The sequence below is a fragment of the Vanellus vanellus genome (genome assembly GCF_965231255.1).
Source record: "Vanellus vanellus genome assembly, chromosome: 13".
Lineage (NCBI taxonomy): Eukaryota > Metazoa > Chordata > Aves > Charadriiformes > Charadriidae > Vanellus > Vanellus vanellus.
Window position 1 is genome coordinate 8,851,030 of NC_138918.1, and position 23,337 is coordinate 8,874,366.

Below are 23,337 nucleotides of genomic sequence, written 5' to 3' on the forward strand. Positions count from 1 at the left end.
CCCCACGTGAGGGGGGCGAGTCACGCGATTTCCGGGAACCCGTCAGGAAGGGACATAAACAAAACAAACCCCGAAGCCGCATGGAGGGTCCGGGCCGGAGCGCGCGGGGCGGCGCCCCCTGCTGAGCCCCGACCGCCCGGTGAGCGCGGGCCGCGGGGCGGCTGGGGGGCGGCGCGGGGGGCTGCGAGGGAGTGAGTGGGGGGGTGTCCCGGCGGGGAGGAGGCGGTGTTAGGTGGTGCTAGCCGGGCAGGGGGCTGCGGGAAGGGGGACGTCTACCCGGCTGCCGGGGAGAGGAACACGCGCACGGGAGGGGAGGAGAGGGGAGCGGCGGGAGCCCGCAGCCCGTTCGGCTGGGGGGGGTGTGGCTGCCGGTGCTGCGGGAGAGCTGCTGTGCGCGGGGGGGTGTCCGGCTGCCGGAGCTGGGGTGGAGTGGGGGGGTTCGGGCCCGATGGCTGAGGGGGCAGCGGGAGGGGCTGCGGAGGGTACGGAGCGCGAGCTTAGCGGCGAGTTGTTGGTGTCCCTTCCAACCCCCGTCCGCCGGGAGCGGCCCGCGCCTTCACAAGGAAAGTGAGTCTGGCAGCGAGCGCCAGGGGAACGAAAGCGCCGTCCTGCCGGGGGAGACCGGTCCTCCGCGGGCGGAGGGGCTGTTCGGCTGCCCGGGTACGCCGCGCCGGTGCAGAAGGGCTCGGCAGTTCCTGTGCTCTGTTGCTTTGCAGGCTCGTAGTCGCCTCCTCCGCTTTCGACCTGTTTGAATGCTTGGGACGGCCGGGGTGGCGTGGGGTTTGTCTGCCCGGGGCCTGCCGGCGTCCAGCGGGGCGACTCCGGTCCGTAGGGAAGGCTGCGGGGCCAGAGGAGGTGGAGAGGGGTCCCGGGCCGGCGGGCGGGCTGCGAGCGGCGGGGCAGGGCGGCAGGAGGGACTCTCCCCGCTCCGGCACGGCGTTTTATGTAACTGACTGGGGCGGGGGGGGTACGGAGGTTCACCGGCCAAGGCTGAGCGGCAGCCCGGGCCCCTTGGGAAGGGGCTTCCCCTGGACTGCGGACCCCCCGCTGCCCGGAGGAGGCCGCGCCGGCCGCCCCCTTCTACCCCCCCAACCCTGGCGGGGGCTGCAGGGCGGGGACTGCCTCCCGCGGGACAGAGAAGCCCTCCGCGCCCTTCCCGCCACTCAGGGGCCGGGGGGGAGGCCGGTGCGGGCTCCCAGCGCCCCGCAAGCGTGCGGCGGTAGCTCGGCTGTGCTCGCGGCGGCTTGGGGGGGCCGGGGCCGCGGCTGGTCCCCTCCGGAGCGGCGGAAGGGGGTTTGTTTACATGTCGCCTCACCCTAGCTTGAAAGGACCGCTGGGCGGGTGAGCGGCGTGGGCGGCGGCGAATGGGAGCGCGCGAGGCTGAGGAGCGAGCCATTGAGCGGGCGGGGAGGGCGGGGCGGGGAGGCGGTGGCCGGGCTAGGCTGCGCTCCGCGCTGGCTGGCGGGGCGGCCATGTTGGCTGGGAGGTGTGTTAGTGGGTCAGGGGCGGGGGCGCGGTGTGGGCCGGGGCCGCCCGCGGGAGGGACGGGGGCTGGAGCGGTGCCGCTGGCTGCGGGGGGGTGCCCGCGGCCCCGTCCCTCCGGAGCGCTTTGCCTCAGGGCGTCTCTCGCTTCTGGGGGTCGGGCCGCCGGGGTCCGCGGGCGCGGCCGAAACCGGCCGGCAGCCGCTACACAGGCGGTCCGGTGTGTGTGTGTGTGTGTGTCCCCGCTGCGTTCCCGCCTCCTGCTGTGAGCCGGCTCCCACAGACTTGATTTATAAAATATCGATAACTTCCCCGGGCTGTCTTAGGAGCTGCCTCCGGGTGTGTCTCTGGCGTTCAGCATCTCCCCAGACGCCGCTCCGGTATTCACGCAGGCCTTGAGGCGGGGGCAGCTTCCCCCATCTCGCCAGGGACCGAAGCCTGAACTTTATTTCCCTCCCACTCCGTCCCGAAGGTCCACGGCATGGACATTATTTAACATAAGGGTGCATCACTGGTGTGACCCAGTCTCATGCCCGTGGGTTGGCAGGGGTTTAACGCAGCACAGCGAGGCCAGCCCACGGTGTTTCTCAGGGCATCATCTAATGGCACCGATCGGATATCAAAGATAATTTAATGACCAGAATTCACTGTGTCACGCTCCAGTATAAAACACAGGCTCTTTTTTCAGGCTTCTCTACGCAACAGGCTGAACAGTTTCAGTCGTTCAGCTATGCCAGCTGCAGTGTTAACTTCTCTTTTAAAGTAAGCGTGATCTTTATGTTGTTGCCACTTGAGGATAATTTGTTGAAACCGTGCAATGCATAACCTGCAAAACACAATCAGATTCTGATACTGTCTTTCAAATGCTTTAAAATCTTTTAAAGATGGTGATAAAAGGTTGGTTAGCCGTTGGCCTGAGGTCGCTTAACCAAGTGGCTTCTAAGCATCCTTGTTTGGATTTTTATACATATGTTTTCATAGTGAGAATTATAGAGGGGTAGAGACAGGTATTTTAGAAACTTGGTCGATTTTTATTGTTGGCAACTTAAATGAGAAGTCAGAATTTCTATAGGAAATATGTTGGATGATTGTTTCAGCAGGAGAGGGTTTTTGTAGAAATATCAGTGCTCAGTGATGGTACTTTTTAGAGGCGTGAATAATAACTCGGAGACCTCATACAGTGCTTTGTAGCCAGCAGTTTACCTGAGCAAAGAAAGAGTTGTTCTGTGTTTGATGGGAGTATTAACTGATACAAGAGATCTGCAGCAGGGGCATCAAGCCGTTCAACATCCTTGCCACGTCTGTTTTAAATAATGAGAGTGGCAAAAGAGCTTTTTGAAGGACAAAAGTTTGATGTCCCTTCAGTGTTAGCAGGAATTAATTGGGAATAAATAGAAGCTTCTGTCTGAGTAATAGACTGATAGTGTGGTATATATAAGGGAACACACTGGTTTAGATTCCCATAACTTGCATGTCTATGCTGTGTGGTTTGTGAAGCCTAATAAAAGTTTGATAAGGATATTTGGCACTTCAGAAGTGCTTGAAAGTTGGTATTGTCTTGAAAGTCAAGCCAAAAGTTTTCTGAAAATGATAGATCTTAAAGTTTAGACCTTGCTATGGTAATTTCCCTGATTATATTATTATATTTAAAAAAAAAAAAACAACAACAACAACAAAAAAAAAAACCAAAAAAAAACCCAAAACCTCTTTCTGTTTTTGAACTCTTGTGCTGTTTGGTTTTTATTTTATTTTTTTTTACTTTTTGGACTGTTTTGACTGATCTATTTTTGTGATTTGTTGCTGGCTTTAGAGTGTGATAACCCATTTCTAACACAAGTTTAACAAAACATAATTTTACAGTATGGAGAGTAGACTAGATTGTACCATTCCCTTCATCATAAGAGGTTTTTTTTCTGGAATTTATAGAATTAATTTTTTTCTTACCCTGAAAGATTTTCAGAAAAAAGATGTAGAAACAACTGTCACATAGGGATATAGAATATTGCTGGAGACTGTAAGCTAAATTGTTGTCTAGTTTTGCTTTTGTTTTCTGTCTTTGCTTTGGCTGCGCTCTGCTTCAGGAGAAGTCTCTGGCTCAAAAAAAAAAATTGAATGTTAGTCTTACTGCTAATTCTCTTGTGCAAACAACTCCCGAACTCTACAGTGGTATTTTAATAAAGGTTTATGCAGTTCATATTTTACCTATATTTTTTTTTAAATTAATTGAAGTGTGTTAATATAGTTCTAATAAGTTTAAGATGCTGTACATCCCACTGAAACAGCAATAAAATCTCAGTCTTTGTTCTAGAATATACAGAATTTGTTCCAGAATCCAGAAAAGCTAGTGCTTCTGATAGGAGTACATTATTCTGGGCATAGTTGTTATAAAATATGTAGATGCAATACATTGTTTGTTGGTTTAAAGAAAACCCCACAACTTCTTTTTTCTTCTCTTCCATTATGATGGGTTATTGACTTCTGCCCATTTGCTTATGCAGTTGTGCTGAAGTGGAATACCCCTCCAAAGCTGGGTAGCTGACATTGATTTGTAGGTGTATTAATTCAAACAAAGAACGTAGTGCTGTATTCTTTCTGGTAATTCATCAGCTCTTTTACCTGAGGTGTTGCATGTGTGATTGGAGACCAGAGCTTCTGTTTAGTGGTATCACTTCCAGATCTTGAAGTCTGGCTGCTGTGGGCAAGTAGGATTAGAAAAATAATATTGGGGGGGGGGGGGAAGGGGAGGATGGTCAGCAGAGGAAAAGGAACAAAGACAGCGAAGTAGCAGTTTCCCTCTCCTGAAGGGAAGAGGCTTAAAAGAAGTGAAACAGTCTTCATGTCTTCAGTTTTTTCAAATGGCAACTCTCCATCAAACTTAGGGTCTGGGTGTCTTAAGCAGCTGGTGTTTGCTCTCCAGGATAGAGAAAGCAAAGGGCATGCCTTAGAAGCTTATGCTGGCATGTTAATACGAGTACATCACTGAGAAGGTAGAGGGACTTGGCTTCTTTGGATGAGCAGGTGAATGAGGTGGGCAGAAGCAGAGGAAGACCTTTTACAACAGTGTCTTTGCTCACCTGCTACAAGAAACCTAAAAAAAAATCACAAAAAACCAAACCACAGAAGAAAATTTAGTGTATTTGCAGTGGGGGAGAGAAGTAAAAGAATTTTTTTTTATTTGCAGTGGGGGAGAGAAGTAAAAGAATTTTTTTTAAGTCTGGCTAATAATTGAAGAATGTAGAAATGTACAAAGAAAAAAAAAGAACATTACACTCAAACAAAACTAAGAAAAATACGTTTTGTGCTTGAAGACTGTGCTGAGCAGAGTATGTTCTGTAATAGGAAACAAATTGGCACAAACTGTGGAAGGAAAAAAAAGTTTTAAGAGAAGCGTAGGGTAACTTCTTGCGTCTCTAACTGTAGTACTTCATAAAATGTCCAGATACAGCAAACACTGCAAATGCATAGTATGTAATGGTTCTTTTAAAATACATGGCATAGTTTTTGCATGTTCTCCGAAATTCCAAGTTCGTCATTTTGAATGTTTTAGCATGAGTTACAAAAATGTAACTTTGACAAACTGTGCTGTATGATGCATAGTCACCATCCCAAAAAGTGTAATTGTTCTTATAATGTATTTATAACAGGCATTTAGCTGCTGTGATAATAAGCACTGTGCAATCAACAAAATGGTATAGCAACATTCTGTGTGCTTTTCAAATTGTACAAAATACACATCTGAATTGAGACCGAAATAGCAACTTTAGTTATAGCTACAGTACAAATGATTCATACAGGTGACTGAGGAAGACTTTTGGAGTTGTCAAACTGAAAACTGGCAGTTTAGGCTTTTCTCTTATAGGGCCTTCTTTGGAGATAATGTATTGTCGCAGAAGGGTGTCTTACTAGTCTAGGGAAGTAACACATGCATGGTAGCTGCCATGCGTCTCCTTTACGCTGCGTGTTTTGAGTTTAGGTCCTGCTGTCTGCCAGTTTAGTGTACCGCTGCATCAGTGATGTCATGTAGTAATCCTTCCATTAGATTGTTTGAAATTCGGTCTTCCTGGGTTTCGTGGGACCACTATCAAACTATTGTAAATATGCGTTTTCAGAAAGTAAATAGAAAGGCAGACGATTTTTATTAGGATTTGTCATCAGATTAATGGATTATTAACTCTATAGAACGGGTTTTGGTTGCTTATTGATGACTGATGGGGATTTTAACCAATGTGTATATGCATGCCTCCATCAGTACCCCAAACTCTTAAATGTTAGATGAACATAGCAGTTCCTGAGATGCCTTGCCCTTCCTTACTCCCAAGTGAACAAGTGAGCCTTCTCCCGGGAGCAGGGGCGCAGCTCTGAACTGATGTGACTCAAGAATCTGCAGATGCAGAACCAACTCAGGGACTGATTCTTTAATCACCTTAAGCTGATTTAACTGCAGGCTGCTGCCAAAAGGAGTGGCAGCACCCTGCCCAGTGCCTTGGGCTGTGTATTCCACCTTCAGTTCAGTTGCTGTGAAGCAACTACAGGATTTCACCTCTGTATCTTTGCATTTGGGAAGGGCTGATGTAAGGCATTAATGAAAATTGTCCTAAAGTAGAAATTCCTGCTATATTTATCTTCAGTAATTCTTATACTGCTGTTCTTGAGCTCTACCACAGATATTTCAGTTCGTTCAAATTTGTATATATTAGAGGAAACACGACAACAGTACTATTCTGTTTTAACTCAGTCTTGAGCTGAGAGTGACAATAATGATAAAGTCTGTAAAAATGGGACTTCAACTGGGGTCTACAAAGTTACTTTCCTTCACAGCAAGTTCAGATTTTACGGCTGTGCTTCCATATGTGTCATTGACTTCTACGATACATTTTAATTTACCAGTTCGTGAAAAAATGCTGGTAGTTAAGTGTGAACACCAAGAGTCTTTTAATGAAAATCTTGATGATTGCGGGAAATCTAGAAAGCAGTTGGAAGTAGGTCTGCTTTGTTGGGAGCATGAAGCACACCTAGATTGTGCGCTGCCCTGAGGCAGTGTCTGTCTTTTTATGGCCTCACCATGTTTCCTCCCTCCATAGAGCTACAAAGAAAAATCTTATGTTATAGAATAATTGAATAGATCCTAATGGGATTGGAATCACATTTAAATATTAATATTATAAAACATCCAGAATGAAATATAAAGAGAATTAGGGGAACAATGAGATTAGCTGATACACTGCTTCGACCCAGGAGGACCTACACTGTCATTCTTAAATGGTGCTATAAGTTTATAGCTAAAAGATTACTCCAGTCTTTGAGATGGTAAAAGTATTTTGAACGTTTAATGTCTGTTTTGAGGATTTGTAAGTGATCCAAAAGCTCTCTAGTCCTGACGCTTGGAAGCATTGGTCGGTTGTTCCTGAAATCAGTATCAGTACAGATGAAGTTTCACCCCCCTTTCCTAGTTGTGTATGAAAGACAGTGGAATGGCTTGGGATATGTGTTCTAACATAAACATAACATAACAAAGAATAACCGGTAAAGAAGCAGCAAATGTCTCCTTTCCTTCCCCTTTATATCACACAGTGGCAGAACTTTCCCATGTGAATGCAGACGGTGGTGGTGGTGTTCTGGTGTTGATGTCAAAGTATTAATCTGATGTTCTGTTGAAAAAGACATCAGTCTCTATGACTCTGTATGGAAAGAAAGTATACTACTCAGGTGTAGACTGGTATTAAAGATTATATCCTTCTTGCCTCTTTCTTTGCGTACGAGAACATAATTTATTTGCTGTAAAGAACAGGCCCTTTCTCCTAGATCAGGCCAGGTTGAAAAGTGAATTAGTCGTTTGTGTCACTTTGACAGCATAGGAAGGACTACTTCTGCTGTAGTGAGGTCTTTGCTGGGTGAAGGGAGATGGGGGTTGTTGAGGCATGTTGCCCTGTGACACAAACTTAACCTTAAATGTCACTTTAAGATAAGTAAAAAAAGTTCCCTGGAAGTTTTAGAGCAGAAAGAAAACTTTCTCAGAAGGAACTGGCTCTTATTCAACACAGGTCCCTACAAAAATGGCTTGCTTTGGCAGTGGTAGCATGGTTTTACTGAGAACTTGTGTATAATTGGACTTGTAATTGTTGTTCTTTATATTCTAGCCGATATTTGAAAAGCAGTATGTTTTGATAAGTAAAGATCTTTTTTTTGCATAGTGTCTGTTTTTTCCACAGTCTGATGGTATATATGCTGGATATAACAAAATAGCTGAGATCCTGTCTGAAAGTAGGAATAATTGCGGGGATGCTGTCATGTGCTGGTGGGAGGAGGGTTCTAAGCGTAGCTCTGCTGTAGGAGAACACTTTTACTTTACTACTGTTTTTTCAAAACAAGAGAATAAACATAGCCTGAGCAGATTGCGCTGAAGTCTGACTTAGGAGCAATACTGAGAGAAGAATTCTGCTCAAAGAAACAAACACATTTTAACTGATAATGCTGAAAAACTGTACAAGTATGATGGTTCAGTTTTTTGATTATGCTCCTCTAATGCTGCTTTTTTCTTAAAGAGACTTTATGTAAGGGTAGGGATCTTGCAGGCAAGCAAGGTAGTAAGCATCTTTGAAAACAATGTAGTTACATTCGATACTAAAGTTTGAGACCATGGGTGATTTTTTTGTTATTGTTTCTGATACAACATTGTTCTTTTTTACTTCCTGTTACTTATTTTGTGAGTCTTTTGTCATAGTTTTGGAGTAGATACAGTAACTGATGTTTGTGCTAAGGTGCTTGATTTTCTACAGTTCAGTTTTTCCTCATGTTAAAAAATTCAGAATTAAGCAGGATATGAGGCTCAGAAAAGTCTTCAGATGTACATCTGAAGTAGCAGCGGGTCTATAGAAACTACTAAATTGGTAAAATTACTCATAGATAAATTAGACCAATTTCAACATGTGTCTTACTTGAAATTAATAGAGAAGACCATTTATTAGGCAACTCTGAATTTGGCAGACTTTTTAATTTGTTTTGTTGAGGAAGTCTGTCTCTTCCCTTCCGCTACTGCTGGACGGTGAGCAAGCTTGCTGTAATCCCTCTGCCACTAGATGTTGCTATATGAGTAATTGATATAATCTTGTCTGATGCTGGATGGATTAATCTCTTAAGAAAAGGAGGAGATACTGCTGAAACAGTATTACTGCCTATTCTGAAATTAGTATCTTGAGGCATTTGCCTGAGACTTTTTTAGAATTTATTGGCTCTGTTATACTAGTCATAAAGATTGTTTCGCTCTTGTAATACCTAGCAGTATGCTAGTCATTATTTCCAATTAGGCAAGCTTTTCTTTTCATAGAGGTCATGGTCTTAGTAGTGAGGAAAAAAGGCAAAAAAATGTAACTCAGCCAAAAAAGTTTTTGCAGGGACTCTGTTCTGTAGCATCTGTGGCTTTTCATTCAATGAAAGCTGGCAGGGAGGAAGAATTACTATACATTCCAGCATGAGAAATAATCACTTTTCAGGGGAAATTTTTGTCTTTGCTTCACTTTGGCTGTTTTTTAAGCATTACCTTTTTGGTGAAGAATTACTTACCTCCTTGGGGTTTTGCTGTGTTTATTCTACACAGAAGTCTACAAATAGAAGAGCTCCATCAGGGTGAACTGAAGTTATCTTAAGGAAAAATTTCATTGCATGGATTGTGTAAACTCACTGAGACTGAAGTAAAGCTGGAAAGGAATCTACACGTGAATAAAACAAGAAGTTTGGAATTGGATTTGGGGAATCTGGGCTTGGAAATGCCTCAGGTAAGTCTGTCATGATTTTATTTGCTTCTGTAAATAATTTTGCTCCCTTTTTTTTTTTTTTTAAAAAAAAGGAAGTTTAAGAGTAATTTTGACTGGCATTAGCAGGGAGAATTTGTAAGAGATTAAAGGGTCCCAGTAGTGTCTACGGTGAAGCTTTGTTGCTGCTGTTAGTACTGGTACTGGTTCACACAGCAAGATTCAGCAAAGTTGTGGTCTTGATGAGGGTGGATGCCTGGAGACCAGCCTTTTATTACTGCAGTGATTCACACATCAGCACACTGAATGACTTTCAGCAGTACAGTGTTTATTCCTTCCCAACCCTCAGGGCGAGTGTGTCTAGAAGAGAAACAGAGGTCTGGAATTAAATGTAGCAGAAAGCTTTGCTGCCCATTCCCTGCATGCCCAGTCATCCTGCATAATATTTTTTGCAAAGTTCCACTTTGTTCTCAAGAGATATAACACTCTTGATTTAATTGTAATATAGTTTGTGTTTGTTACAATATCAGGTGGAAGTTTAATGAGTTCTAATGGTTCTAAAACCAGTGAACACTGCTTTAGTACAAAATGGTTTGTATTAGGGTGAAGGTCCTGCAAGCGTGTAGTGCCTATTGATACTTACAGATCTTGCCAGTACTCGCTCTCATCTACAAATGCTAACATATCACTACACTTGGCAAATGCGTGAGAATTTCAAACCAACAAAAAAGAATGAATGAGCAATGCTCTTGCAGCTATATGATGAATACAAATGTGTCCTTCGATTAAAGAGCTGCATGTTGTTAGCTGCTCTTAAAGCATTCTCTCGCTCTGAGAAATTACATACTTATCTGTGTAGGTAAAAACCTTCCAGATGCAAGTATAGCACGAGTTCAGATACTTGAATGAAATGGCAATATTCTTTATGTTTTTTTGAAGAAATGAATATGCCTTTTTATAGCATGCTTCAAACATTAGTATCAATTTTGTTGTAGCCCAGTGTGAGTGGAATGGACCCTCCTTTTGGGGACGCCTTTCGGAGCCATGTGTTTTCAGAGCAGACTCTGATGAGCACAGATCTCTTGGCAAGCAGTTCAGATCCAGACTTCATGTATGAACTGGTAGGTCATCTTTCTGTGTGTGTACATTAACTTCCTTTCCTTGACTAATACCCTGAGTTTGTGTAGTAATAAAGGGGTACTTGTTCAAGAATGCTAAAAGATTATTCATTACTGCTAGCTACTGATTAGGGAAGAGCCTAACTGCTTGTCCAGCAAATGTGATGCTTCCTCAATGGACGCTTGTTAAAGCTGGCCATCAGGAGAGGCTTGATACACAAGTGTCAAATAGAGCTGTGTTGACGTTATGTAATGGTGCTTGAGACTCTTCCTTACAATCTTTTCTGCAAGAGCAGCTATATGCTACTTAACCCAAGCTGTGAATGCAGGGGAAGCAAAGTAAAAGTTGACTCATGAGCTGCTTATACTAGCATTGTTTGGTTTGTTGGTTTTTTTTTTCCCCTACATCAAAGAGGAAAGGTAGCTCATAGTCGTTAATTGGTCATGTTAGAATGAGGTTTTCCAGGGACTGGTAAACTTGAGCATATTCTATTAAGCACACAGCAAAGATTGACCTTGGTTAATAGAGACTAGAACAGCTCGCCTGTGATGTCTTTCTTATTTTAAATACATGAGTATTGGTACTAGTCTAGTTCCTGATGACCAGGTGAATTTGCAATAGCAGAGAAAGAATCCAGCAGCATTTGACTTGTATCTTTAGAGATCTCTTCAGAAGGATCTGCTGCTGAAGCACGGAAGCTGGACTTCTTTCTGACCCTGAAAAGAAGCTTTTGGTTGGGAGTTGAGGTATCTTCACATGTTATCACTGTCTTAGACTTCAGTGGAATTAAGCTCACCATTCTAGATTAAGTAGAAGACAGGGGTGATTGATACTTTTTTTTTGTATTAACTTTTAATTTGTTTTACGCACAGGACAGAGAAATGGACTATCAGCAAAGCTCCAGAGACAATTTACTTTCAATGGAGGACTGCAAAGACCTTGAGAACTTGGAGTCTTTTACGGACATCCTGGACAAAGAAGCTGCTCTCACCTCAAAGTGGGAGCAGTGGGACACCTACTGTGAAGACTTAACTAAGTACACTAAATTAACCAGCTGTGACATTTGGGGCACAAAAGAAGTGGATTATCTGGGCCTTGATGACTTTTCAAGCCCATACCAGGATGAAGAAGTGATAAGCAAAACACCGACACTGGCTCAGCTTAACAGTGAGGACTCCCAGCCTGTTTCTGATTCACTCTATCCTGATTTGCTCTTTAGTGTAAAACAAAACCCTTTAAATTCTTTGTTACCTGGCAAAAAAATTGCAACCAGAGCAGCAGCCCCAGTCTGTTCCTCCAAGAACGTTCAGGCTGAGGCACCTTTGTCGGACTGTGTTCAGAAGGCAAGCAAACCTGCAACTCAGCCTGCTTCCAGTACACAAATCATGGTGAAGACCAATGTGTACAATAATGAAAAGGTGAACAGTCATGTTGAATGTAAAGACTATGTTAAAAAGGCAAAAGTAAAGATCAATCCTTTACCACAGAGCAGACCAGTGCTGAGCCAGACGCATGCTGATGCAGCAAAGGAAAACACCTGCTATTGTGGTGCTGTAGCAAAGAGACAAGAAAGAAAAGGAATAGAGTCCCTGCATAGTCACAGTACGCCTCCTGTTTTGCCTTTTAAAGAGACTCAAGAACTGCTCCTCAATCCACCCCAGGAAACCCCAGGGCTTATTGTGGGGGAGAGCAGTCTTTCTGCCAGCACATCAGTGTCAGATTCTTCACAGAAGAAAGAAGAGCACAACTATTCTCTTTTTGTAACAGACAGTTTGGGTGAACAGTCAGCCAAAGGAGACCCTGAGGAAGATGAGGATGATGAGGATGATATTGAAGATGAGGACCATGATGAAGGATTCGGCAGTGAGCATGAGCTGTCTGAAAATGACGATGAGGAAGAAGATTATGAGGATGATAAAGATGACGACATCAGTGATACTTTCTCAGAACCAGGTACCAGCAATGTTGGGCTTTGTTAACGTGGAGGTTACTGGATTTGTCTGCCAAGTGGGAAAGAGTGCTTTTGAATGCTTTATAGTTACAGATGAGCAATGCTGATCTTAAATTATGAACTTTCATCCTAGGTTTTTTAAGTGCTTGGCAAAATCTAATTAGTGAAAACTATACCAGATCACTGTTGCTGTGTTTATGCATAAACTGTGGCCATGCAACAAGTAAAATAATAGAGAATACAGGAAACCTAGCTTGTAGCCTAAGGTTGTAGAGCAACTCCCTGCAATTGTTGTCTTCTTTTTTTGTGGCTTGATGATAGGATGTGCAGAGCTTTCTAGTGCTTCAGTAGTTTGCTGCTTTGAATTTATCCAGAGTTGTATCTCTTGATAGCTGGTATGAAGTCATAGCCTGAGTGCCTGAGTGAAGTAATTTCATAATTACTTAAGTCCTACTACAGGTACAATTTTCCACAGAATCCAAAGAAAATACCTACCACTAAAACTAATAGAACTGTTTCTTGGTGGTTTTCAGCAGTAACACTTAGTGGGTCTTCATTGGATACTGAATTCCTCTCTTCTGCATGTAGAAATGGAGCCTTAACAACAGAAATAAGAACTAACCTTCACCTAGAAGGTAACAAAGCGGTAACGTTGAGCAAAAATAAAATCTGAAGAAAAAGGGACAGGACTGTAACCAAGTATTAGTTTCACTGTAGAAAGTATTATAATATTCACATTTTATAAATGCTTTGTAGTAGAGTATAACAATTAAGGTATTCTGACATTTGGCAATGTATAACTTTGGGGGGGAAAGCAGCTGAAATTTTGCCTTTTTGAAAACAGCAGCTTCCCTAAAGCTTGTCAGTGTTTGTCATAATGAACTCTCAGGTTAAATTATTTTCTAAGTAGATTTTCTGAGTTGGCATTAAACTTGTTAAGCATTATGCCCTTTATGTTACTTTTACATATACGTAACACATTTTTCTTAGCATTTTAAAACCTCTTCCTTCCTTCTTCTGAATTGAACTCCCTCTACTTTCCGTGGCTTTGAGTAGCTATTACAGCTCTGTAATAATTGCTGTACTGCACAGTGCTTTGCAGCCCACGGAGACATGTTGCACAGAAAGCCTGGTAACCTTGAAGAGGAGATGTATTAAAATGCTGGGATTTCAGTTGGTGGCATTACATTAACTATTTGCTGTTCAAATTTTACTGACAAGCAATTGCTCTTGCCTTCTAAATACAACTACATTATACAGTATAGTAACTGAGGAACTTGGCTTGTATAACCTTGCTCGAACTTTAAGTAAATGAAGCCATTCACCTTGAGTGTGGTGATATTAAAAGTTTCACCATATGTTTTGATTATATTAGAAGGTAATGTCTCCAGGTATTTTAATTATGTCACTCTTGTACTTTATGTTGCTTTTTTACCTTTAGAGTAAAGGTAAATACTATGTATGAAGTTTCTAAAAATAGGCATGGCACAGAAAGATTTAACCTTTCGTAGCACTGAAATCAAAATCAGTTGATAAATTTAGAGTGAAGATGTAATTTACTGAAAAGACAAAAACTTACTAGTTATTGCTGACCCTATGATGTATTTTATACACAGTTTGCTTTTGTTTATTCTTCTTCATGTATGTTTTTGGAGTGCACGAAATGCTTTCTTAAAGCATTAGTTTTGTCTGAGGAAATACTTAGATATAGTGAATTTCAGGAACTTGGAGAAATAACTAAAAACACAACTGGCTGTTGGGCAGGTTTGGGCAACAATGTTTTCATTATACCCATCATACAGATTTAACTATTTTGGTCACCTGCAAAGGTAATTTATTACGGGAATTATCAACCCAGGCCTTTTCTAGCACTTAAACTTTTTTTTGCCATTGCTAGTATATTTTACCTATCTCATTTAATAGAAATATTTGCAAACGTTTGCGTCTCTCTCATCAAGTAGTCAAGAAATTCCACAAATGGGAGATGCAACAACTGGTTCAGTTTTCAGTAGCACTGGAGAAGAAATATCTGAAAGGGAAAAGTGCTTGTAGAGACATGGAGGTTGTCTAAAGCAGTTGCATCGCATCTATTCTGAGCGCATGGACCAGCAGCTGCGGGAAAAAAAGACTCATAAATGTTTTGACAGAAGTCAGTATGATTAAATGGTAAAAAGAAGACTTTTTCTGGTTATGTTTTGGTGGGGCTATTTTTGCTTTTAATCTGGTAAGATGCAGAAGTTGCGTCTATCCTGTTCTCTGTTTTACTTAATTTAACCCTGGTGAATTTAAACCTAAAACCATAGTAACGGATGTGAACAATCATTTTTAGGAGGGACTTGCAAAAGGCTTGAAAGATAAATACAAGAACCCTTTCAGATTTCTTAGAAGCTTGCCAAAGAAAGTGAGACTGCTACATGATCTTTGCTAAGAGGAGAATTCAAGCAAGATGAATACAGTGCAGAAAAGCTAAACAGATTCCTTGCACTACTGTATGTTATGGAGTAGGTTCGGACATTGTGCACTAGATTATTCTATGTAACTTTAAAATTACAGCAGGTTCATGTTAGAGTTGCAAAGCAGGATGCATTAAGTCAACATAATATAAGTTATTAACTTAATTATGGTTTAAATAAGCAAACAGGAAGTCCTGATTTTAACCTTGTTTTACATTTGTACACATCAGCTCTTAAAGAGATTTGTTTTCATCAGTTGCCTTAATTCTGTGTTATCATGAAGATGGACTAAATTTATACATATCTATATGAGTCACATAGCTTGACTTGTTTTTTCAAGTGGGAAGTAAGTGGGGTTTTTAAGACTGCTTTGATACTTAAACAGCAATTGGATAAAATGGAAGTACAGTTAAAATATGGTATTTGAAACTATATTTACTGTAACTTGTCATAATCATTTTGGCTCTACAAGAAAAAATGTTTTATAAAGCGTGTTTCAATGTTTGATTTGCCTTTAAAATACTGTCTTTTTAATAAACTAGATAATCGAAGGAAAAGAAACATAACTTTAGAACTGACTTAATCCTTCTGCGCACCTAACTTTTATTCGTACTTTGGGTTATGAGGTGAGAGTCAGACCAAAGCAAGAAAGTTTGGTTTTCCTCTTTCAACTGGTTTTTCAAGTGCAAACAGACTAATAGAATGGACTGTTTTAAAAAGAAGAAGGTGTTCTTTGTGCTACTTTTAAAGATGAAACAGAGCTCAAGCAGATGGGGTCAAGGCTTGTTACGCTTACAGTCCATTCAGTGGTTGACTTTTCTTTAAGCTACATCAGTGTATGTAATGTTTTGTAATGCATTCTTTTTTTTAAGTAATTGTAAAATATTATATAGTATTTTAGTACAAAAGGCAATGCAATGGTTTGGGGTTTTTTTACCTTAGTATAGGTTGTCTTTATTTTCTAAAGTATATGTAGGATTTCAAAACCTGTGGTTTGTGTTTATGTAATTACAGTATAAATATTTATGCAATGTGGATAGTGGCATTATAGTTTCCATGTACTTCACTCACAGTTCATCATACCAAATGCATCATAATATACCTCTAAAACATTGTGTAGCTTTACTGTGGATCATTTCTCTTCATCTCACTGAAGAGGTGAGGAAGAGGTTGAACAGCTTGTGTCCAGATCCCTTGAATTTAGATGGTCCTTTCTTATGGACTTCAGGTCATTTTCCTGATAACACAGCCCCCTTCCTCTAGTCTTACTCTAGCCTAATAGAGATGGGTGGTTTGATTTATTTCCCGAAGGTATTCAAACTCACGGAAGAGTTGAACTCGATGATCCTAATGGGTCCCTTCCAACTCAGAATATTCTATGATTGAATAATTTTGCTTTCTTCATTAGTCTTTTGCTAATCCATTTTTATTATCTGCTTCTCTTTCCATGCTTTTTGATTAGAGATTAATTAAAATGTGGAGGCGAGTTAGGATTATGTTCCTGCAAATTCATGGAAAAATTGTAAGGATGGAAGAATACTCTCCAACAGCTGTTGTCTGTAATTTGCAGTGGCAGGATTGCAGGGGAGAAGAGCAAAAGAGCAATAGAGCTTAAGGGGTCAGAGAACATAAAGGGGCTTTCAGTGCATAAATAATTTGTCTCTATTCAACTAACGAAGCACCATCACTGGCTCAATGTCTGTCCGTGGTTTTAAGGCAAGTATCCAGTGGTAGTTGACGCTGAAGACCAAGTCTATTAGATAATGTAAAACAGGCCTCGTCTGTGGTTTTGCTCTTAACTTGAATATGTGGTCCACCATTAAAGGGCTAGAAACAGTTTTATCAACATTATATAAACAACGCAATGCATCATTTTAGGGTATGAAAATGATTCTGTGGAGGATTTAAAAGAAATGACTGCAATATCCTCTCGGAAAAGAGGCAAGCGAAGATACTTCTGGGAGTACAGTGAGCAACTAACACCATCGCAACAAGAAAGGATGCTGAGGCCATCTGAGTGGAATAGAGATACGTTACCAAGTAACATGTACCAGAAGAATGGTCTCCATCATGGTAAGAGTAGAGTCCTAGTTACAAGTGAATGTCTTTCGTTCTGACACCTTCAGTAACCAAACTCCCATACGTGCAAGTGCTGAGAAGTTGTGTTTTGGCCATGAAAATAAATCATTAGAACACTGTAAGTCTGTTGCTCAATCAGCAGAGTTGTGCACAGTGTCCAAGGAAGGCACAGTGAACATACAGTAGTAACTTTCAGTGTGGTTTCTTCCAGAGGAAGGTGGATGAATTGAGAATTGTAACTTCCAAGGGCTTTTAGTGGTAACTCCAAAAGTTCGAAGTTTTCTCACTGTGACACTATAAAACACATTGGATGGGTTGCTTGACTGATATTTGCTCCTTGTACCTGTTAGTTTCGGTCTTGCTTGCGTTAGAAGTAAGCTGGAAGTGATCAGAGATGCAAAGTTCACATTAACTGCAGCATGAACCAAGGGACAAGCAATAAGGCATAACTGTCTCTCTTTGCACCTCCCTACATGTTTCTCCCACCTATGTGAATGCAGCACAGTGAAGCAGTTACTTTTCTGTGAATAAATTATTTCTTTAAAATACCCTCTTAGAAACTTAAACCAATTGGTCTAATAACTGTTTTATTCCCGTAACTTTTTGATTAGCCATTTGCTGTACTGCACACATGACTAACATCACCCAGAACAAGCCACTCTTAGAAGTAATGTTTGTTTTCTTGTCACAGGACCTCTTTGCTAGGCTGCTCCATTTGATTTTGGCTTTGAAGGAGAAAATGAAACCAGCTTCCCTGGTTGTACTGTTAACATTCCCTTAGAGTTGAAAATTACTGTCTTTAACATGGCAGTTTACCTTCTGTTAAACCAAAAGATTTTTTTGTTGTTGCTACTTGTAGATTTATTCAGGGAAGAAAACTTCTTTTTTTTTTTAATCTCCCTAGTTTTTGTATGCTTATTTATCTTGTAGTGAAATCAATACCTAAGGTTCCTATCACTGCTCCTTCTTATGAAGGCTTATATCTATACTTGTTATTAAACAACAAATAACCAAACGTGCCTTGAGGCCTCAGTCCCACCAGACACTTGGAGAAGCAAGTGACCTTTAAGTCAGGTGCGTGTACGAGGGATTTGTAGGATCAAACACTATTTAACATCCAGAAGCTACAGAATATAACATATGTGGGATTTTTTTTAATTTTCATATACAGACATGTAACAAGGTCATCTCCTACCTCAGATAAATCATGCTAAATTATCAACTCTCTACTAAATACTTCTGGAGCAGGTTTTGTTAGCTTTATTAACATTTTCGTGCAAGTGTCGGTAACAACTGGCATTTTTCATAGAGATCTAGAATAAGACACATAGTAGTGGCAGAGAATCTTAAGGAATCTTTATTCGATTTTGTCTTGAATATGTGTATTTCTTCAGGAAAGCCAGGCCTTAAATAGCTTCAAATACATACAAAAGGAGTTAACTAGCCTTTATGTAGATCATTTAAGCTCACTATCACTGAAGATCATTTCAGTATCAGGCCTCTTTCTTAATACAGAACTTCAGCAATAAGGTTATTTAGGAATTTAATCAACTTGGGTGTGCAAGAGAACATATTGGCTGAATATATGAGTTAGCAGGTTACAGTTGGGGCAAAACAACTGGGTTTGAAATTGTGACATACATTTTTCAGTACAGTTGTGTGTATAGTGTCTCTCACGTCCAGTAGCCTGGCCAGCAGTATTTGCTCTTATCTGATCTGGATATAATATGAATTGTACAAAGCAGTTTGTCTGGAAATGCTCTTTCTATTGTGAAAGGCCATAGGGGTCACATGATTCCAGTCCATTCTCTTGTAATGAACAAAGGAACTTAAGCTGCACCCAAAAAAATACATATTTAAGAATGCTTTCTCACAGATTTGTGTACATACTGTGTCACTTTCCAACCCAATTTTCCACGTATTTAAAACAGGAAAATATGCAGCAAAGAAGTCACGAAGGACTGATGTAGAAGACCTGACTCCTAACCCTAGAAAACTTCTACAGATTGGTAATGAATTGAGGAAGCTGAATAAGGTGATCAGTGACCTGACGCCAGTCAGTGAACTTCCCTTAACTGCCAGACCAAGGTCAAGAAAAGAAAAGAACAAGCTGGCTTCCAGGTACATATGAGATAACGTTACATGGATGAGTAAATTTGGATTACTACAACTGTACAATTAAGATCTAACTAATTTTTGCCTCAAGAGATCCTGCTTCATCATGGCGGTTCCTGCGATGGGCTAATTACCAGTTTATCACAAAGCAGGGCAGCTGGCACTTTGGGGATGTAGCCTGCCTGTTCCCTAGATAACCATGTATTTCCACTGGAAGCTGGCTTACTTAGCTGCAGGGCAAATGATTGATATAGTGATAAAATCCACAAGTGGATATATACGCAAATATAGGTAGCAGAGTGTTTTTGTTGAAGGTGAGTGAGTAGATAGATGATTTTGTACGTCACAGCTCTGGGAGTGTTTGTTGATAAGTTTGTGTGGCAAACAAACAGATGCTCTTAGTATTCTGGAATTTTTGTTAGTGTTCTAATTCTTCCCCTCTTCTTACTATAGGGCTTGTAGACTAAAAAAGAAAGCCCAGTATGAAGCCAATAAAGTAAAACTCTGGGGTCTCAACACGGAATATGGTAAATACAATTCTTCACATCTTAATTTTTTTTTTGTTCAGACAAGTCTGTGTTTTTGCACCGTCATGTAACCTGGGTCATACCTGGCAGTTTATAGAGAAAACAGGATTGGTACGTACCCAACAATTTTGTTGGTACAAAAACAGTCCACTCCATAAAGTGTACGTAGATTGGGTTACCTGCAGTGTTGAGCTACTTTACAGATGTAAAGTACGTAAATGTATGCATGTAATGTAAATATTTTTGAAAATATGTTTACAGATGTAAATTATTACATCTTAATTTTACATTAACTGTGATGTGACACCTTTGACACTTACAGATATCAGTGTGTGGACAGCTGTGGATCTCTTTTGCTCTAGGGGGATGTGCTGTAAATCTAATCCAGGATTTTTCTTTGCAGATAATTTACTGTTTGTGATCAACTCCATTAAACAAGAAATAGTTAATCGGGTGCAGGTCCCTAAAGATGATAGAGGAGTCGACATGGAACAAAAGTTGCACGTACTTATTAAAGACACTCTTGGTAAGTAGGAAACTTAATGTATTTGCATGTATGTGAAGAGACATACAATCTATGGCACCTTCGATAGCAAACAATTTCTGGAATAGAAATGAGTAGAATAGTTAATAGAATAGTTGTCTACGCCTTTTGGTTGGTTACTAACCAACGTGTTCGTTGGCTTTGCATTACTTATAGGAATGTACAAATACGTGCATTGAATAGGAGCTTACAGCACGTTTTCTTACCCTCCCTTTTTAGGACTACCTGTAGCTGGACAGACATCGGAATTTGTGAATCAAGTTTTAGAGAAGACTGCAGAAGGAGACCCCACCGGTGGCCTTGTAGGGCTACGGATACCAATGTCAAAAGTTTAAGACATGGCTTCAGCTGTTCTCATTGGTCAGATTCTACCTGTGTTGTCAAGTACTTCATTGTAAATTGCATTCTGGTCTGCATGTCAGTTTAGCATTATGTAAACACTTACAGTTAGGTTCCATTGTTTTTAAATAACAATGTAGTAAAACAAATCAAAGCATGATATAAAATGCTTAATAGCATTTTTGGAGCATAAACCAGATAGTTTCAAAGCTGCTTTAAGCTTAAATACAGAGATGAGGATTCTTTTTACAATTAAGTTTTCTAGGACCAGAATATATCACTTTTGTTTTAGAAGCAAAAACATGGTTTTGCTAGTAAAAGTTTTTAGCACATGCCAGACATTGTAACAGGTTTATGCTCCAAGTAAAATAAGAGGAAGCGTTGTTTTTTTTTGTTTTTTTTTTTTTGTAAAGCTGTCAATTTAGGGAGTTTTTTGTTCTTTTTTTTTCATAATTGGATTTTCTTTTGTTCTTTTTAAAAAACAGCGAGCTTTCTTTGCAACCATTAACTTGTACATAGCACACTTGGCATTAGAGCTAGTGTGCCATATAAGACTTTAATTTTCTGAGCTTAATATAGTATTTAAATGTCTGTGCAAGCAAGAGAAAAAAAGTATATTCTTTGTGCCTTGTATTTTGGGGGGAGAGCTATCAGTATAAGCTGGTAAAGTTTTGTATGGAGAAAACCCTGAGGGGAAAAACCAAGATGTATAGATGGTAAGATTATAGGTTTTAATGTATTTGTTCCAGCTCTTAAAATTTTTGAATGTATATAGGAATATGTTGAAAATGTAGATATATGCCACAGAGTCTATGTATTGTATAAAAGATGGCTCTAGAAAACTCAATTTCGGTACTTTGGCCGGAAGAAAACAAATACTTGCACATTAATGCGATTGTTTATTTTTGTACCAAAGACAAATGCAACTGATATGGCGAACTGCCAGTCTAAGTAAAGTTTTGCACAGCTTATATGATACTGTACTGAATGTAAAAACAAAAGAAAAAAGAAAAAAAAATTAAAGGTCAGGGTTAGGGATCTTACTGAACTGTGAATTTTTTTGTTTGGGTCCAATTATCTACAGAAGGAGCATTCATACATAACAATATTATTTTGCTGTTCTTGTAGTTCGCTTCCATGGTAGATAAGTTGGTGGCCGTCTCGGAGTCTTTAAATCTTTTTTCTCTGCACTTACTGTAGGAGATTTTAATATATTTGGATTTTAGTAAGCTATTGGTAAAATAGTTTTCAACTTTGAGAATTTAAAAAAAAACTATTTAGCTTGTTGTAGTATACTTCCACCAAACAACCAAAATAAAATTATTTTTATTGTAATGTGTATATATGTAAAGAGAAAAAAGAGCTACAAATATCTAATTCCTTAGTTGCCACTTTTCCAGTTGATGTATTATTATGCATGTGATGTTTCCAAGGATCAACACAGGCTTCAAACAAAACAAAAAAAAATTTATAGACTTTTATATTTTTGTACAGTTATTTCGAAACTAGCTTCTTCAAACTTATATGTGACTTATTCTTGTTAATTCAGTAGTTTCTATGATTGAGGAATATTAACACACAGTTCTTATTTGCTCTTCTGCTAACAAGAGTTGGCTTTGTAGTCAGTGTTAACGTACAGATTAAAAGCTTTAGCCTTTGATGAGAAAGTCCTTTATCTCAAGGCAAGATCATTCTCTGGTTTCATGGACCCCCCCTTTTCCTCCCTGTTCTTTCTCTCCCTATTTAAAGATGACAAAACACTGTTTACTGAAAATAGAAATACCAAATATTTTCAAATGTAGCTGCTGAAAAAAAATGCAAAAGTCCATGAAGGCTTTCTCCCCACTCCCTTTGGGGAATTTCTCCACTTCATTTCTAGTTTGTCTAAGTTTGTTTGTACTGTGATTCCTTTTTGTTTGTAAGTAGATTATTTTTATATCCGAGCTTGTACTATAAAAAAAGAGTCTGGATCGGTAATAGTGCAGTAAGAGTGGCTGATGAAGGTGGCAGTCCTGCCACATACTTGTGACTGTGCACACAGCTTATTTTGTATCTAAATATTTTGGAAGACTCAAAAGGGAGGAGGAGGCCAAAATACCACTACTGAGCTGTACAGAAAGTCTTTCCTACAAGAGACTGAACAAATACCCAGGGCAATTTAGGCAAAACTTTGTAAATCCACTTAAGACTTGCAAAATCTGAGTGGAATGTGAGTGGTTTTGTTTCAGGTGGTTTTGTTTCAGGTGGTTTTGTTGTTGTTAGGGTGAGGTGAGAGTTGGCTGCTGCTTTACACAGTGGGTCAGATGTATTCCTATTGTAATTATTGGCCGATATTGCAGTTATTCCGGAGATGCATATGGCCCATAAAAACCTGACAAAGAATGTCTCTTGCGAAGTTAAGGCCATGTCTGTACCAAGATTTGGATACTGTTGTTCCTTTCTGATGAATGGTGTTAACGCAGTGCTCAGATACGAGAGGTCCTTAGGCTACATCCAAACTGTTGACAAGGCAGCGTTTCCAAACATTGAGAGGGCAGTTTTGCAATCGGGTAAAAACTTCTGTGACAAATTAAACTGACAAGGTATTAAAAAGCCCCTTTTTTACTGCTCAGAAATACTGGGCAAATATAACTTTATAGTTTTTTATTTTTGTCTGAAAACCAGAATATGATTTTGGTCTAGCATTTCAAAGTAGATGTTGAATCCTTAGTGAATTCCATACCCCTGCATTTCAGTGTTTTCTATGTATTATTTTAAGTTAAAGCTTTTAAATAGTTGAGCTTTTTAATGTTGACACTTTATTTTGTACCTATTTATATGTATGTATATCTTAGAAAAGCACTTTGTTTAAAAAAAAAAAATAAGAAACTGCGTTTTATATGATTCCTGCCACTTGCTGCTAACTCTGGGCTGGTCAGAATGCTGCAGCGATACTTGATATAAATAAAACCTGGCAGTAAAATGTAGAGTAAAGATAAGA

The 23,337-nt window shown here is 40.3% G+C and overlaps 1 protein-coding gene across 1 annotated transcript; it reads left to right on the forward strand.

Moving 5' to 3' along the window:
* Nucleotides 1–448: 448 nt before the first annotated feature.
* Nucleotides 449–20,421, forward strand: CREBRF (CREB3 regulatory factor; the record flags this gene model as incomplete). Its single annotated transcript, XM_082490180.1, has 10 exons — nucleotides 449–567; nucleotides 717–780; nucleotides 9,165–9,254; nucleotides 10,226–10,351; nucleotides 11,222–12,302; nucleotides 16,632–16,826; nucleotides 18,764–18,953; nucleotides 19,401–19,474; nucleotides 19,878–20,000; nucleotides 20,238–20,421. 10 exons carry the CDS (start codon nucleotides 449–451, stop codon nucleotides 20,351–20,353), a joined length of 2,178 nt encoding a protein of 725 aa, XP_082346306.1. The 3' UTR covers nucleotides 20,354–20,421.
* Between the last annotated feature and the right edge of the window lie 2,916 nt (nucleotides 20,422–23,337).